General features: G+C 37.7%; 1 protein-coding gene across 1 annotated transcript; it reads right to left on the bottom strand.

Moving 5' to 3' along the window:
• Positions 1-8,825: 8,825 nt before the first annotated feature.
• Positions 8,826-17,967, bottom strand: LOC124099153 (etoposide-induced protein 2.4 homolog). Its single transcript, XM_046454178.2, has 2 exons — positions 17,311-17,967; positions 8,826-10,227 (listed from the first exon to the last, which is right to left on the bottom strand). Exons 1-2 carry the CDS (start codon positions 17,950-17,952, stop codon positions 9,748-9,750), a joined length of 1,122 nt encoding a protein of 373 aa, XP_046310134.1. The 5' UTR covers positions 17,953-17,967; the 3' UTR covers positions 8,826-9,747.
• Positions 17,968-18,601: the final 634 nt, after the last annotated feature.

Raw genomic sequence — 18,601 nt, 5'->3', positions numbered from 1 at the left:
TGATAAATGTTCCATGTGAGTTTGGAATATTTATTCTGCTGTTGTTGAATGTAGTAATATATTGGTGTTTATTTTGTCCAGTTGATTATTCATGTAATTGAATTTAGTTATGTCATTCCTGACTTTCTGCACAAACTTTGTCCATTTCTGACAGGTATTAAGGTCTGTGACTTCAAGATGGGCTCATATATTTCTTTCAGGTCTACTAGATTTTTGCCTTCTGTATTCTGATGCTGTGCTATATGGCATAAACCTACTCAGAATTGTCAAGTCTTCTTGGAGAAGTGGAGCCTTTATCATTCTGTAATATGAACAAAGTTCTAGAAAAAAAATATTTTACATTACAAATCACTTCTGCCCAAAAAGTTTCACAAATATTTCAGGGAAGTACTTTTTAAAAAATTCTGCCTTGTAGACAAAACGTCTTTAAGGAAACAACCTGATTTTCTTTTTAAGTGATATTAATGCTAAGACAAGCCTTCTAAGAGGTTACCTAGTTACTCACCTAAAAATTTATAAAAATGGATGACTTTCAACCTGAGAAGATCTTTCTAAAATTTTCCTATTGATGAGGAGAAGATGAATTTAATTTACTCTCAGACTTTTAATTTCCACCCTATCAATACAAATGCCTTCTAAATTTGTACATTTAGTTCAGAGCTACCTCCTACTTTCATTCAAATTATCTTACATTTCAAGCTACTTACTTTCTCTTTACCATGGCCCCTACCAACTAATACAGCTATATTCATCATTAACTCCCTACTCATCAGACTTTATAGTCCCATCTCCCTACTTCTGTTAACGCATTTCCATTTTCTGTCACTCATGTGTAAAAACTCAGTCATGTTTCTTTTACTTTCATCTCCTAGTAAAAAATCCATTGTTCTCTAATAAAAAATCCGTTTTAACAATTTAGTTCTTATAGAGTTTATTTACCACTTTTTTTCCTTTTTATACTTTCATTTCCAAAATAATTATCATAGCATTATTAAACTATTAGAGCAGTTTCCCAATACTTCTAAATTCTGTTTTCCTGATCCCTACCTGACTCCCATCAATTCACTTTAGATAACAGTCATGCCTCATATCCACAATGGTTGATGGATAAATCCACACACGTGCAAGTCTCTTATATAAAATGACATAACATTTGCATAAAACGTAGGTACATCTTCTCATATACTTTAGTTTATCTCCAGATTACTTATTTTCATGCAATTTAAATATTATGTAAGTTATAGTGTACTGTTTAAGGAATAATGGCAAGAAAAAGTCTCTACATATTAAATATTCAATGCTTTTAATATATTTTTAAATCTGTGGCTGGTTAAATACATGGAATAACCCACATATTCCAACTGTACTACCAGATAAACAATCACAACATCCTATTATCAGCAAATTGGTACTATTGCCATTTTGTCATTTTTTTATATTTCTAAGTCAAGATATTTCTCAAAATTTGTGTATGTTTATAACAGAACAAGTTGAAGAAGAAGAAGAAGAAGAAGAAGATGATGATGATGATGATGATGATGATTTTGGTTCTGGGGATTGAAACTGGGGCATCTTCCATGCTAAGGCAGCATTCTCCCATTGAACTACACCCCCATACCCTAGACTGCTATTATTTCCTACATATGTAAGTTTTAAGCCTATGGGGTACCAAAACATGGCCTATTTTGTAGAATAAATAAAATGCAGTATTAAACTCATTGATGCTATCTATAATACACTTTTGATATTAAAAGAAATAGAAACTTAATCTGAATATATAATATGTGGGAATCTTATATAAGAATTAAACATCCTCAGTAGTGCATTTCCATTTCCCTACCCTTAAAACTACAGTAAGTCTGATATTTTTAAATTTCTGTATTGGGTTTTATAGTTATACATAGTAGTGGATTTATTGTTACATAATGAGACATGCACACAGTAATTCTTTTTTTTAAAAAAAAAAAAGCCTTGCTATAAATTACAGGATTTTTTATCCTTGTTTTAGCTGAAAATTATAGGGATCATTTAATTTAGTATTAGGATGAAGTGGCTAAGGAAGAACATCAGCATCTTGAGAATGATATATTTTTTTTTTACCTACTACTAGAGTTACATACTACCATTATTCCTCCTACTACTGGAATTACCAAATTAGACCTGCAGACAATGACTGGTTTATCAAAGGAGTGGAGTAGAAATTAGTTTTAAGGAGCCAGATCATCAAAATATTGTGTGTGTCATGCAAATTTACTTGGGGATCCCTATGAGAATATGGGTTAAAATCAATTAAATAAAATGTTCCCAGTTCACACAAATTCAGAGGAACAAAGTTATGGTAATTTTGGCAAACTAATGTATACTAAATTGTATGCCAAGTTTGTAACACTGTAACCTAATGGTTACTACTCTAAAGTAGATTATAACTTTTAAAGTGGGTTTTTAGAAGTGATTTATTAAGGAAAATAATGGCAGCTAAAGTTCAAACAAACTAAATATTTCAAAAAACCACAAAATTTCAGAGTCTACAAATAAAAAATGGCAATCCTTAAAAATGGGTTAAACAGGATACATGTTAAATATGAATTTTATACTTGGGACATACTTTACACTAAGTGTCCTGAATGATTTCTGGCAGCCCTATATGAAGGGCTTTCTTATTAAGAAACAGAAGGTATATGACTTTTTCTAAAGTTGTAAGTAGTGTCAAAAATAGTAACACATATATCATATAATGAATTACCCTGCATTTAAAAATTTTTAATCACATATTTTACCAAAGAACCCAAATGTCAGAGAAATTTCAATACTTCTAAATCAGTGGAAGAATCCATTGCTTTAAGTCACATAGCTCAAATTACAAAATTTTTCAAAGTCACATTTCTTAAAAATAAAGACTTTGTATTTCATATGTAGAGGGGTTTATGTTAACATGAAATAATATTTTAAATTACTTAAAATCATACCGGAATGTAACTGACAGCCTAGTCTGAAACACCATATTTAACCTGAAGCCTCTCCTTTGCCCTGGCACATGGGTAAAGGCAATCACACCCAGTTATTGAGTTGTTGATATAATGGAGCTAGCAAAAGTCTGGAATTCTGCCTAGAGGAGTCCCATTATTTACTCAATTTCTCAACCATCAGGGGAATTTTTTTTTCTTGTTCCCTTTTCTGCGCTCTAAACACTCTTAGTCTTATTCACACTCCTAAATATTTACCATATCATTTTAACTCCTCTATTTTCCTAGCAACTCATCATTTCTTGCCTGGATACCTACAAAAACATCTTAATGGTTATTCTGTTTCCAGTCTCTTTCTGCTCCAATCTAACCTTCTGACAGCAACCAGAGATATTTTTCTAAACAGAAGTTGTATCACTTCCCTACTTAAAACACTTAGATGATTCTCTTATGTTTTCAAGTCCATATGCCTTGGCTATATGCAAGTACAATCAAGGTCAGAGCATAGTTTTTGAACCATTTGTTCATACATCCCTTTAGATTATATTTACTAGTTCTCACCATGCATCCCTTGCAAGATCCTTTCCTTGACTCCATCAGAATGACTAAAATTTGTGTCTCATCCGTCTCTGTGGAATCTCATACATAACTTTTCTTAGAAGTGCTTCTCAATTAATGTACATTAGAATTATCACCAAATTGCCAGTCACTAAAATTCAATCTAAAGATCTGCAAAACAGTTTTAACTTAATACATTGCCTAGAAATTTATAGTCACTCAATAAATATTTGTGGGATGCATATTTGAAGGAACAACCTGTGTTCTAATTTCACATCCAACAGTAACTGATTATACATGATTGTACATAATATAACCTTATGCTTTACATGGTTGTTTCTGAGACATATGATGAGAAATGAAGCCAGGGGAGGTCAAGAAAATTTTTTTTTCATTCTGGTATTCTCGCCTACATTAAGGTTTCTATTGCTATTTTTCTAACCTATTGGATTTTTCAGAAATAGAAATTTAATCAAGCAATATGTTTATTGTATATTTGTTACCTCTGTGGCAGTTCCAAAAGTACAAACAGGAAGATATGAATGACATATGACTTCTCGGGTAGGATAATGACTAGGGACAAGGATCATTTATCATGCTTTAACTAGGTCTTAGATTTATGATAAAAATGCATCAAGACTCAATTCTTCTGATTTCATTACAATACAGTCCTGTCCTCAGGTGGCAGGCAATTCAGTTCAGTCTTCCTGCTGGCAATTTAATAATATTAAAGGACAACAAAATGAGTCATGAGTAATGAAAATAGAATTAAAAATAAATGAGAAAAGATAACCTCTTCCACAAATGGTGCTGGAAAAAACTGGAAATCCACATGTAATACAAGAAAGTTATTCCCTGTCTCTCATTTTGCACACACACAAAAAAATCAACTCAAAGTAGATCAAGGACCTAGGAATTAGACCAGAAACTCTATACCTACTAGAAGAAACAGTTGTTCCAGCACTTCAACACATTGGAACAGGAACTGACTTCCTGAATAAGACTCCTAAAGCATAAGAAATAAAATTTTAAAAAATCAATAAATGGCATGGCATTAAGCTAAAAAGCTTCTTCACATCAAAAGAAACAATCAAGAGCATGAAGAGGGAGTCTACACAATGGAAGCAAATCTTTTCCACCTGCACCTCAGATAGGGCATTCATTTCCAGGATATACAAAGAACTGATAAAGCTTAACAATAGCAGGCCAAAGAAACCCAAACATTAAATGGGCAAAGAAACTGAACAGACCCTTCTCAAAAGAAGAAATACATACTATTTTCATGTATAAATAAAAAGAACAAGTTAAAAAACAGAAGAAATACAAACGATTAACAAATACATAAAAATTGTTCAACATCTTTAGCAATTAGAAAAATGCAAATTAAAACCACACTGAAATTCCATCTCACTCCAATCATAATGGCAATTATCAAGAATACAAGTAGCAATAAACGTTGGCGAAGATGTGGGGAAAAATATTTACTTATACATTGATGGTGGGACTGCAAAATTGGTGCAATCCCTCTGGAAAACAGTATGGAGATTCCTCAAGAAAATAGGATGGAACCAACATTTGACCAGTTATCCCACTCCTCAGTATATACCCAAAAGGTTTAAAATAAGCATACTTCATTTACACTACCACATCAATGTTTATAGAGGTACAATTAACAATAGCTAAGCTATAGAACAAACCTAGATGCTCATCAACAGATGAATGGATTAAAAAGTTGGTATATATACACAATGGAATATTACTCAGCCATAAAGAAGAAATGACTTCATGACTTATGTTAGTAAATGGGTAGATATGGAGTATATAAGGCTAAGTGAAATGAGACAATCACAAAAAATTAAAGGTTGAATGTTTTTGCTGATATGTGGAAGCTAAGCCACAATAAAGAGGGGAGGGAAAGAAAGAAGTTCAGTAGATTAGACAAAAGGGAATGAAAGGAAGGGACGGGAATAGGAATAGGAAAGATGGTAGAATAAATATAACATAATTTTCCTATGTACATATAGGAAATTAGCAAAGTGAAACCCCAACATTGTGCCTACCAAGAAGAATGGGGTCCTAGTTACAGAAGGATATGTCTTATGATTATATCATTTTATTAAAATGGATTCTACTGTCATGTATAACTAAGTAGAACCAATAAAAATTTTTTCAAAAGAATGTTTGAAAGAAAAATAGAGTCATTTTTTGTTATTGTTTTAAGTGAACAAAATCATTTGTACACATTGGTTTGACCAATCAAAAAATGTTTATTACACATTTATGTTTATCAAGTATTTTCTATCCATCTAGGACCCTGACTTGACTAGTTTGTCATAGAAAAAATGTAGCCACAAAACATACTATATTATTATGGCTCATATGACATCTTGCACTTAATTTTCCAGCAGTATAAAGCAGAAAACAGAACATATCACTCTCTCATTCAAATTTTCCACATTTATTGGGACATCAAAATAACTGTGTCATTTTATATTCCCACGAACAATGATGGAGAATTCCTCTTGCTTATTAGCATTCCAGACTTTGGTTATTTTATTAGTGGTGTAGTGTTACCTCATTGTTTTAATTTACATTTCCCTGATGACCCATAATGTGAAGTATATTTTCATATATTTACTTGTCATCTGTAATCTTCTTTGGTGAAGTGTCTATTAAGGTTTTTCACCTATGTTTTAATCAGGTTTTTATTCTCCTATTGCAGAATTTTAAGAACTCTTTGTATACTTTGAATAAGAGTTCTTCATCAATTATGCCTTTGGCAAATAATTCCCCTATAATGGGATCTTTACTTTTTAATCACTTGGTATTGACTTTTAAAGAGAAGTAGTTTTTAATTTTATTTATTTAATTTTTTTAAAAATTTAGTTTTTGATGGACCTTTATTTTAACATTTACTTATATGTGGTGCTGAGAATTGAACCCAGTTCCTCACACACATGAGGCAAGCGCTCTACCACTGAGCCACAACCCCAGCCCAGGAGTTTTTAATTTTAATGAAGCTTAGTCCTTCAATTGTTTTGTAAATTGTTTTTTGATGTTATAGCTAAAACATCATCACCATTCCAATGAACATCTAGGATTTCTTTTATGATATCTTTTAATACTTTTATGGTTTTATATTTTACATGATCCATTTTGAGTTCATTTTTGTGAAGGCTATAGGTCTCTCTGTGTATATATATATATATATATATATATATATATATATTTTTTTTTTTTTTTTTTTTTTTTCTGGTATGTGAATTTCCAATTGTTCCAGCAGTATTTCTTGAAAGTCTATATTTGATCCAGTGGATTGTCTCTGTTCCTTTTTCACCCACCAGTTGACTATTTTTATGTGTATTTATTTCTGAACTCTATTCTGTTCCGTTGATCTTTTTGCCTATTATCTTGTGAATACCATACTGTCTCAATCACTGTAGCTTCATATTAATTCTTTAAATTTAGTAACGTCTGTCCTCTAACTCTGTCCTTCTATTTCAATATTGTGTTAGTTAAACTGGATTTTTCATTTCTTTATGTAAATTATTGAATGAGGAATTAATATCCACAAAATAACTTGCTGGAATTTTTATTGAGATTACATTGAATCAATAGGTCAATTTGGGGAGAAATGATATCTTGACAATATTGAGTCTTACATTCATGGATATGGAAAATCTTTCTATTTCTTTAGTTTTTCTTTGGGTCACTAATCAAAGTTTTATAGTTCTTTGCATAGATCTTATACCTACTTTGTTAGACTCTTATTGGGGGATTCTAATGAATATGGTATTGTGGGTTTTTTTTTAAAATTTCAAATTCCAAACTGTGCATTGCTGGAATATAGGAAAGCAATTTATTTTTGTATATTTACTTTTCATTCTGCAAATTGCCAAATTTGCTTATTTGTTTTAAGAGGTTTTGGGCAGTTCTTTCAGATTTCTACAAAGATGAACACATTATCTACAACCCAGGTTTTATTTCTTTCTTCTAAATATGAACACTTTCATTTCATTTTCTATCTTATTGCATCAAGTAGGACTTTCATTATGATAGTGCAAAAGAATTGTGTGAGGGGACATCCTTGTTTTGTCCCTATTTGAAAGGGCTTCAAATTTCACTATATAATACAATGTTACCTTTAGAACTCTTGTAGAAATGCTTTATCAAGTTGAAATTCACCTCTATTCATAGTTGAGAGATATTATTATGAATAAGTGTTGGCCTTGTCAATCCTTTTTTTTACCTATTGATACAATAACATCATTTTTATATTTATACTTTTAGCATGTTGATGTTATGGATTACATTATTTGTTGCATGTTGAACTATCTTTCATGTCTGGATAAATTTGTGTTTTTTTTTTCCTTTTTAGTATAAAAAATATTTTTTTCCATGATTTCTAATGCATTCATGACATTTGACTGGAGTCTTAAAGAATATCAAAAATTGGCAAATGCACAAAGAAGAAATTTCAGATCCTTTTGGGTCTTTATTGGGTCTTAATTTCCTTTGAGAATCTAGTAAAAGATCATGAACTCTGAGATGATATACAGTTTGCATAAATCAACACATTTTTGCATGTACTTTGCTCTTTGCACCAGGGAAGTAAATATGCTTACTGACCTATTCTAACAGAACCGGCAGGACTGTAATGGAAGTAGGTATCTGTACAGTTAAATTTTCTAAATTAAATGGAATAAGAACAATTATTACTGACACTGAATTTATGGGACTAAGAAAAATGAAAGTGTAAATTGACTTTGGGTTAAGTTAATTAATAACAATTAGTGAAAGACTATAATAGAGTAGTTGCTTTTTAAAAGATTTTTTAAAAAACAAAATTACATGTACTTTGTTAATTTAGAAAAGTAATTAATTTTGTGAGCTGTATATTAACCAAAGTAACTCTTATGCCACTTTTTAAAACACTACATGCACAAGGCCCTGGGTTCAATCCCTAGCACCACCCCTCCCCCCAAAAAAAAAGACTAAAATAAAGAAATAACTTCCACTGCAATCCCAATTATAAGAGTCATATTGCCATAGCAATGCTCACTATATCCTAAGTATTTTCACATTTTTTATAACATGATATTATTCCCTAAGTATTTAGTGAATATTAATGCTGGTTAATCGTTCTGGAAAATCACTGAAATTGTCTACCTGTGGGCTTTTTTTTTTTTTGTGGGAAACCAGCTCACATTTAATTGTGACATTTTAAAATTGTACAAGTATTTTGACCACTACCCTCCCAGCCCATATTTAGTCTCTTAAAATGACAGAAAAACATCACTGATCACAGATTTAATGGGTTTAATAAGTTTACCCCTTTAGTTCCTATTTGCAGCACCCAATATTCCTTTGAAATACCAGTAAGACCCGGCAGTGACCAACAGTAAATTTCCACCTTCCAGATTTGAAAAGTTCAGTTCAGTTTCTCTGAGCATTTCTGTGTTACAGTGGCACTTGTCCAGAACTGGTACCTCCCCATAGCTGGGGAGCTTTAAATGTACCAGTGAAAAAAGTTTTTTCCCCTTCAAGGGGAAGGAAAAAAAAAAAAGATTACTCCTCAAAACCCAGCCAATCTGGCTGTGAGGTCTTTCATTCTGTCCCATCTCTTCAGGCTCTTTTTTTTTTTTTTTTTTTTTTTTTTTTTGCTTTGCTTCTTTTTCTTTTACTTTTTTGCAGTAGAGCAAGAGAGACCAAAACCTAACCTGAGATACAAGAAACAAGACAGTGATGGCTATAAAGGGAGTAAACAAGGAGCAACTGAGATACTCCTTTACCTCCTACATCCAATGTATGTGCTTCACAGAAAATCAACAAAAATAACAAACCCACAAAATACAACAACTAGAATTACAAAACTCATTCATCCAAGGTTGCTAGAAGGCAGGAAGGAGAGGTGGGAGGGTAAATGGCACAGGGAGAAAAACAAAGTATTTAAATCAGTCCAGGCACAGGGGCTGGCAAATGCTAGAAAATAGCTGCAGAAAAACCTGTGGTCCTTTCAGACTCACCATGGTATTAAAAATCCACATACTGGTGTCAGAAAGATCTTGCCTCCCATGTACCAGAGACAAAAATTCCTCAAAGAGAAGGGAATACACAGAGGGCCCTTGGCAGAGTGGGTCCTGCCTTCCCTAGCCAGGAGAGGATAGAGAAAAGAGCTGCCACAACTTCTTTGCAATCCACCCATCCCCTTTAAATGACAGGCAACTCAATGGCCCACAGCAGCCTTCAGTTTGGCAGGAGATGGATGCGGTGAAGGGAACTTCTCTGCAGACGTTGAGCTACTCAGGGCAGACTGCAGATAGACTGTCTTGTGGAAGAGTCTGTTGCTTAAAAACACCACTAAGGAGAACAGGCGCAACTGGAAAAGGTATGCTTTTCCAGGGGTCTTTGCTTCATTAGCACTGATAATGAATAAAGGAAAGAGAATAGAGAAGAGGCAGCCACTGATAATGTATGAGGACTGCATTGCTGTGAGGAAAGCCAAGGGCAAACCAAATCCAAAGTAGTAAGGCCAATTCCTTTCTATGTTTGACAATCGCTGGTGCACTTCAATTCCTTTATTGAACCAAGGATATTCAAAGCAGTACAGTGAGTAGAAAAGGGACATATGCAGCAAACTGACCAGCTGACCAACAAGATGAATGGGAAAGAGACTCACAAACATTCCCTGGATAAGGAAAAGAGCCTGTAGCAGGGGGGAAGGAAGATGGCGGCGAGGGGAGTGCATTACCCCCGTGTGCTGCTTCACTGTGTGGGAGTATGACAAGTCAGGACGGCTAAAGGATATCTTGTTAGGAATTTCCAGCAATAGTGGGGTGCGCCGGAACCTGGAGGAAGGATTTCCATCGCACGAGGATCGGCTACGGGGACTCAAACGCGAGAGGTTTGTCACACGGAGGGTAAAACTGCTTATTCAGCAAATCGCCCCGCGGCTAGAGTCTGCAACGCGCGCTGGGATAGAGACGCAGGGTTACAGTGCTGCAGTTTCTGCCAGCCGCGCAAGCACCGCACTCAGGGCTGAATTCTGGGTTCGAGACGGGGGAAGGAAGCGGTCCATCTCGGTTCTCCACACTGGTCAGACCACAGAGGAGGCCAGCAGCCACCATGTTGGTAAACTGACGTCACCATACCTGTTTTTGACTGACCGCAGCTCATTCAGCCATAGAACAGGTAATTTCAGGCTGCAATTCGCCTGCGGCTTGCAGACAGATTGCTAGGGTTCAGCGCCTGGGTGCTTCTTAAAATCTGATCTTATCGGAGTGAACACCGAGCGCGGGGCGGCCGAGTTCCGGCTCCCGGAACCGTCCCGGAACCGCCCTGGCTCAGGGCTGCGGAGCCTGCGGAGGCTGCTTCTTGGACCCTGCTACTATCAGAGCAAACACCACGCACTAAGAAGCCGAATTCTGGCTCCCAGAACTGAGCCCGCGGGGACTGCTTCTTGGAGCTTACACTTATAGGAGCTTACACCGAGCACGGAGCGGCCGAGTTCCGGCTCCCGGAACTTCCCTGGACCGGGGCTAGGAGCCCGCGGAAACTGCGTCTCGGTCCGGGTCCTGCTGAGGGCCGGTCAGGACTCACCCGTTGCTTGGGTTGCCCGGCAAGGGGAACGAAATGCTGCCATTCGCATAGGATACCAACATGGCAGAGATCTGATGTCGGCAGAAAGCGGTGGAGGAGAGATCTTCATCAATACCAGCGGTGACATAAGCAGTTGGTCTCCTGGTAAGGGGGGTGAGGCTCAGTCACCCGAGTCTCCTCAATTTGTCCTCGAGCCAGAGGGAAGGAGCCGGGCCGCCGCCAGCCCCCGGAGCAGGCCCAGCGGCTCGCCAGCGTGGTGACCGCGTGACCCCAATTGGAGAGGGGGCGGAGCGGAGCCGCCACCCACACCCGCCAGGTGGGCAGACCCACGACCCAGTAGTACATGGGCGTGGTAGGAGGGGCAGGGCAGAGCCGCCCTTCGCGCTTGCAAGGTAAACAGACCTGTGACAGCCTGGCGGGTCAGGCCCAGTGGCCTGTCAGTGTGGTACACACGTCACCCCAACTCGAGTAGGGGCAGAGCAGATCCTTCTCCCACGCCCGGATCAGGCCCTGCCAGTGTGGTGGTCACGTGACCCCAATTGGAGTGGGGGCGGAGCGGAACCGCCACCCGTGCCCGCAGGGTGAGCAGACCAGTGATCAACCTGCAGATCAGGCCCAGGGGTCCGCAGACGTGGTAGGAGGGGCAGGGCAGATCCGCCGCCCGCACCTTCAAGGTAGGCAGACCTACAACAGACCGGCGGATCAGGCCCGGTGGCCTGCCGGCGTGGTACACTCGTCACCCCAATTGGAGTAGGGGCAGAACAGAGCCGCCACCAGCTCCCAGAACAGGCCCAGTGACCTGCTGGCGTGGTAGCCACGACACCCCAATTGGAATAAGGAGAGAGCAGAGCCGCCGCCCGCACCTGCAGGAAAGATACGCAAGCAGTATGAAAAGACAAGGAAAGAAAGGACCACAAGCAATGCAGGTCAACGCAACTTTAGAAGAGGTAACAGCTGCAGCAGATGGAATGTCAGATAAAGAATTCAGGATATACATGCTTCAGATGATCTGGAGTATCAAGGAAGACATTAAACAGCAAAATCAGACAATGAAAGATCACTTTGACAACGAATTACGCAAACAAATCCAGGAAGCAAAGGATCAACTATACAGGGAGATAGAGGTTATAAAAAACAAGCAATCAGAAATCCTAGAAATGCAGGAAGCAATAAACCAACTTAAAAACTCAATGGAGAATACTACCAGCAGAGTAGAACACTTAGAAGATAGAACATCAGACAATGAAGACAAAGTATTTCAACTGGAAAAGAACATAGACAGCTCAGCAAGACTGTTAAGAAACCATGAGCAGAACATCCAAGAACTATGGGATAACATTAAGAGACCAAACTTAAGAGTCATTGGGATACAGGAAGGTACAGAGCTCCAAACCAAAGGAATGAGCAGTCTATTCAATGAAATAATACAAGAAAACTTCCCAGACTTGAAGAATGAGACAGAATCCCAAATCCTAGAAGCCTACACGACACCGAATGTGCAAAATCATAAGAGATCCACACCTAGACACATTATAATGAAGATGCCCAACATACAGAATAAGGAGAGAATTTTAAAAGCTACAAGAGAAAGGAAGCAGATTACATTTAGGGGTAAGCCAATCAGGATAACAGCTGATCTTTCAACACAGACTCTGAAAGCTAGAAGATCCTGGAATAACATATTTCAAACACTGAAAGAAAATGGGTTCCAACCAAGAATTGTGTATCCAGCGAAATTAAGCTTCAGGATGGAGAATGAAATTAAAACCTTCCACGATAAACAAAAGTTTAAAGAATTCGCAGCTAGAAAACCATCTCTTCAAAACATCCTCGCCAAAGCATTACAGGAAGAGGAAATGGAAAATAACAATGAAAACCAACAGTGGGAGGTAGGACAGTAAAGGGGGGGTGGGGAAATAATCAAAGAGGAAAACAAACAATGTTTAGTAACAGAAATAAACAAATATGGCTGGAAGAACAACCCATATCTCAATAATAACCCTAAATGTTAATGGCTTAAACTCACCAATTAAGAGACACAGGCTAGTAGAATGGATCACAAAACAAGACCCAACAATATGCTGCCTACAGGAGACGCATTTGATAGGAAAAGACATACATAGGCTGAAGGTGAAAGGTTGGGAAAAATCATATCACTCATATGGACTTCGGAAACAAGCAGGCGTGTCCATACTCATATCAAATAAAATAGATTTCAAGCCAAAGTTAATCAAAAGAGATAAAGAGGGACACTACATACTGCTTAAGGGAACCATACACCAATAAGACATAACAATCATAAATATTTATGCCCCAAACAATGGTGCAGCTATGTTCGTCAAACAAACTCTTCTCAAGTTCAAGAGTCTAATAGACCACCACACCATAATCATGGGAGACTTCAACACACCTCTCTCGCCACTGGACAGATCTTCCAAACAAAAGTTGAATAAGGAAACTATAGAACTCAATAACACAATTAATAACCTAGACCTAATTGACATATATAGAGTATACCACCCAACATCAAGCAGTTACACTTTTTTCTCAGCAGCACATGGATCCTTCTCAAAAATAGATCATATATTATGTCACAGGGCAACTCTTAGACAATATAAAGGAGTAGAGATAATACCATGCATCTTATCTGATCATAATGGAATGAAACTGAAAATCAACGATAAAAGAAGGAAGGAAAAAGCATACATCAATTGGAGAATGAACAATAGGTTACTGAATGATCAATGGGTTATAGAAGACATCAAGGAGGAAATTAAAAAATTCTTAGAGATAAATGAAAACACAGACACAACATATCGGAATCTATGGGACACATTGAAAGCAGTTCTAAGAGGAAAATTCATTGCTTGGAGTTCATTCCTTAAAAAAAGAAAAAACCAACAAATAAATGATCTCATACTTCATCTCAAAATCCTTGAAAAAGAAGAGCAAAACAACAGCAAAAGAAGTAGAAGGCAAGAAATAATTAAAATCAGAGCTGAAATTAATGAAATCGAAACAAAAGAAACAATTGAAAAAATTGACAAAACTAAAAGTTGGTTCTTTGAAAAAATAAACAAAATCGACAGACCCTTAGCGATGCTAGCGAAGAGAAGAAGAGAGAGAACTCAAATTACTAGCATACGGGATGAAAAAGGCAATATCACAACAGACACTTCAGAAATACAGAAGATAATCAAAAACTATTTTGAATCCTTATACTCCAATAAATTAGAAGATAGTGAAGGCATAGATAAATTTCTTAAGTCATATGATCTGCCCAGATTGAGTCAGGAGGATATAGAAAACCTAAACAGACCAATATCAATTGAGGAGATAGAAGAAACCATCAAAAGACTACCAACTAAGAAAAGCCCAGGTCCGGATGGGTATACAGCAGAATTTTACAAAACCTTTAAAGAAGAACTAATACCAATACTTTTCAAGCTACTTCAGGAAATAGAAAAGGAGGGAGAACTTCCAAATTCATTCTATGAGGCCAACATCACCCTGATACCTAAACCAGACAAAGACACTTCAAAGAAAGAAAACTACAGACCAATATCTCTAATGAACCTAGATGCAAAAATCCTCAATAAAATTCTGGCGAATCGGATACAAAAACATATCAAAAAAATTGTGCACCATGATCAAGTAGGATTCATCCCTGGGATGCAAGGCTGGTTCAATATACGGAAATCAATAAATGTTATTCACCACATCAATAGACTTAAAAATAAGAACCATATGATCATCTCGATAGATGCGGAAAAAGCATTCGACAAAGTACAGCATCCCTTTATGTTCAAAACTCTAGAAAAACTAGGGATAACAGGAACATACCTCAATATTGTAAAAGCAATCTATGCTAAGCCTCAGGCTAGCATCATTCTGAATGGAGAAAAATTGAAGGCATTCCCTCTAAAATCTGGAACAAGACAGGGATGCCCTCTCTCACCACTTCTGTTCAACATAGTTCTCGAAACACTGGCCAGAGCAATTAGACAGACGAAAGAAATTAAAGGCATAAAAATAGGAAAAGAAGAACTTAAATTATCACTATTTGCAGATGATATGATTCTATATCTAGCAGACCCAAAAGGCTCTACAAAGAAACTATTAGAGCTAATAAATGAATTCAGCAAAGTGGCAGGATTTAAAATCAACACGCATAAATCAAAGGCATTCCTGTATATCAGCGACAAATCCTCTGAAATGGAAATGAGGACAACCACTCCATTCAAAATATCTTCAAAAAAAATAAAATACTTGGGAATCAACCTAACAAAAGAGGTGAAAGACTTATACAATGAAAACTACAGAACCCTAAAGAGAGAAATAGAAGAAGATCTTAGAAGATGGAAAAATATACCCTGTTCATGGATAGGCAGAACTAACATCATCAAAATGGCGATATTACCAAAAGTTCTCTATAGGTTTAATGCAATGCCAATCAAAATCCCAATGGCATTTCTTGTAGAAATAGAGAAAGCAATCATGAAATTCATATGGAAAAATAAAAGACCCAGAATAGCAAAAACAATGCTAAGCAAGAAGTGTGAATCAGGTGGTATAGTGATACCAGACTTCAAACTATACTACAGAGCAATAGTAACAAAAACAGCATGGTACTGGTACCAAAACAGGCGGGTGGACCAATGGTACAGAATAGAGGACACAGAAACCAGTCCACAAAACTACAACTATCTTATATTTGATAAAGGGGCTAAAAGCATGCAATGGAGGAAGGATAGCATCTTCAACAAATGGTGCTGGGAAAACTGGAAATCCATATGCAACAAAATGAAACTGAATCCCTTTCTCTCACCATGCACAAAAGTTAATTCAAAATGGATCAAGGAGCTTGATATCAAATCAGAGACGCGCCGTCTGATAGAAGAAAAAGTTGGCTACGATCTACATACTGTGGGGTCGGGCTCCAAATTCCTCAATAGGACACCCATAGCACAAAAGTTAATAACTAGAATCAACAAATGGGACTTACTCAAACTAAAAAGTTTTTTCTCAGCAAAAGAAACAATAAGAGAGGTAAATAGGGAGCCTACATCCTGGGAACAAATCTTTACTCCTCACACTTCAGATAGAGCCCTAATATCCAGAGTATACAAAGAACTCAAAAAATTAGACAATAAGAGAACAAACAACCCAATCAACAAATGGGCCAAGGACCTGAACAGACACTTCTCAGAGGAGGACATACAGTCAATCAACAAGTACATGAAAAAATGCTCAACATCTCTAGCTGTCAGAGAAATGCAAATCAAAACCACCCTAAGATACCATCTCACTCCAGTAAGATTGGCAGCCATTATGAAGTCAAACAACAACAAGTGCTGGCGAGGATGTGGGGAAAAGGGTACACTTGTACATTGCTGGTGGGACTGCAGATTGGTGCAGCCAATTTGGAAAGCAGTATGGAGATTTCTTGGAAAGCTGGGAATGGAGCCACCATTTGACCCAGCTATTCCCCTTCTTGGTCTATTCCCTAAAGACCTAAAAAGAGCATGCTACAGGGACACTGCTACATCGATGTTCATAGCAGCACAGTTCACAATAGCAAGACTGTGGAACCAACCTAGATGCCCTTCAATAGACGAATGGATAAAAAAAATGTGGCATTTATACACAATGGAGTATTACTCTGCATTAAAAAATGACAGAATCATAGAATTTACAGGGAAATGGATGGCATTAGAGCAGATTATGCTAAGTGAAGCTAGCCAATCCCTAAAAAACAAATGCCAAATGTCTTCTTTCATATAAGGAAAGTAACTAAGAACAGAGTAGGGACGAAGAACAGGAGAAGAAGATTAACATTTAACAGGGATGAGAGGTGGGAGGGAAAGGGAGAGAGAAGGGAAATTGCACGGTAATGGAAGGAGACCCTCAGGGTTATACAGTGGAGGGGGTAGAGAGAGAGGAGGGGAGGGGAGGGGAGAGGTGGGGAGGGGGGAGGGTGGATGATGGGAAAGGCAGCGGAGCACAACAGACACTAGTATGGCAATTTGTAAATCAATGGATGTGTAACTGATGTGAATCTGCAATCTGTGTATGGGGTGAAGGTGGGAGTTCATAACCCACTTGAATCAAAGTGTGGAATACGATATGTCAAGAAATTTGTAATGTTTTGAACAACCCACAATAAAAAATTAAAAAAAAAAAAAAGAGCCTGTAGCAAAAGGTTGAAGAGCATGTCAGCAATTATCTTGCTGACACTAGGGAATGGATGAGGCTTCCTCCCTGATACCTCAAATGCTAGGTCAGCAATATCTTCAAACCAAATGGCATTCACAACTTTGCGAAGCACAAACAGGGGAAGCACCCAAAGAGCACTGAAAATTGATGTGAGGAAGAATTCCAGCCACGACCAAACATCTCCATGTAGTGATGGATCCCCAATAATTCGGGCTGTTACTGACTGAAGCACAGGAATAAACACACGGTAAAACAAGAGGAGACTGAACCAGAATACTCCACCATTCCAAGCACAGCACTGGAAAATTCTACTAACAATACGTGGCTCACTCTCTTGCTTCCACTCTATACTCTGGGCTCTCCTCTGTGCCAGGACGCTACTTGCCCTTCTTCGACGTTGCTCCTCTCTTTTCTGCTGGATTCGAGCGTCTAGCTTTGAGATGGTACAAATACCCCAGATGGAGTCTTTGATTCCCCTGCCAAGGTCCTGGAGAAAGGTTTTGACACTGTCAGCCATCTCCTCACCACCCAGACTGTCAACTACACAGAAGAGAGAGAAGCACCCCAAATCTCTCATCATGAAGGACCAGCAGCTCCCTCGCCCACCGCGGACCATCTCGGCTCCTCCGCGCCCGGCCGCCCGCTCCGCCGGGGCGCTCTCAGGGCCGGGGCCGCTGCCTACCTGTGGGCTTTGATTTATGCCATCTTTCACCAGAATATTCTACAGTGATCTTACTTAGCCAATTAGCCCTGGGTTCAAGACCTAAACACAATATAGCTTTCCTTGTGTTTTCTTCTTAAGCCTCAGATAGACAACATTACTAACCTTTCTGTACTTCCACAGACCCAAGTCAAACAATCAGGTTACAGTTCATTTATTCAAGCTTTGTGGTCAATGTCTTCTGATGGATTTTGAATCCCTTAGGGCAGGCACAAGAGTCTTATTTCTCTATGTCACTTCAGTGCTGGTCAAGGAAGTAAGCACCCACATTGGTTTAGTGAGTCAAAACCCTTGGTTAATGGTTTTCCTCTCCAAATAAAAGCATATTATCAGTAGCTATTAAGGATATTTATTCTGTCTTACTAAATTATAAGAAGCTCTATCAGCAAAGAAGCCATATTTATCTTATGCACCACTGAAAATCCAACATTGGTCATGGTGCCTGGTACACTGCAGACAATCAATAAGTAATTGCTGAATTACTATTGAACAAATTAATTCAAAGGAGCATGAAGGGTACCTAACAAATATATCACTATAGGCA

This window comes from Marmota monax, unplaced genomic scaffold (genome assembly GCF_021218885.2).
Source record: "Marmota monax isolate L192 unplaced genomic scaffold, Marmota_monax_Labrador192_F-V1.1 WCK01_AAM20220418_F8-fsc00011, whole genome shotgun sequence".
NCBI classification, from domain to species: Eukaryota; Metazoa; Chordata; class Mammalia; order Rodentia; family Sciuridae; genus Marmota; species Marmota monax.
Note: the sequence above shows the minus strand (reverse complement) of the source record. Positions and strands in the feature narration are given on the sequence as shown.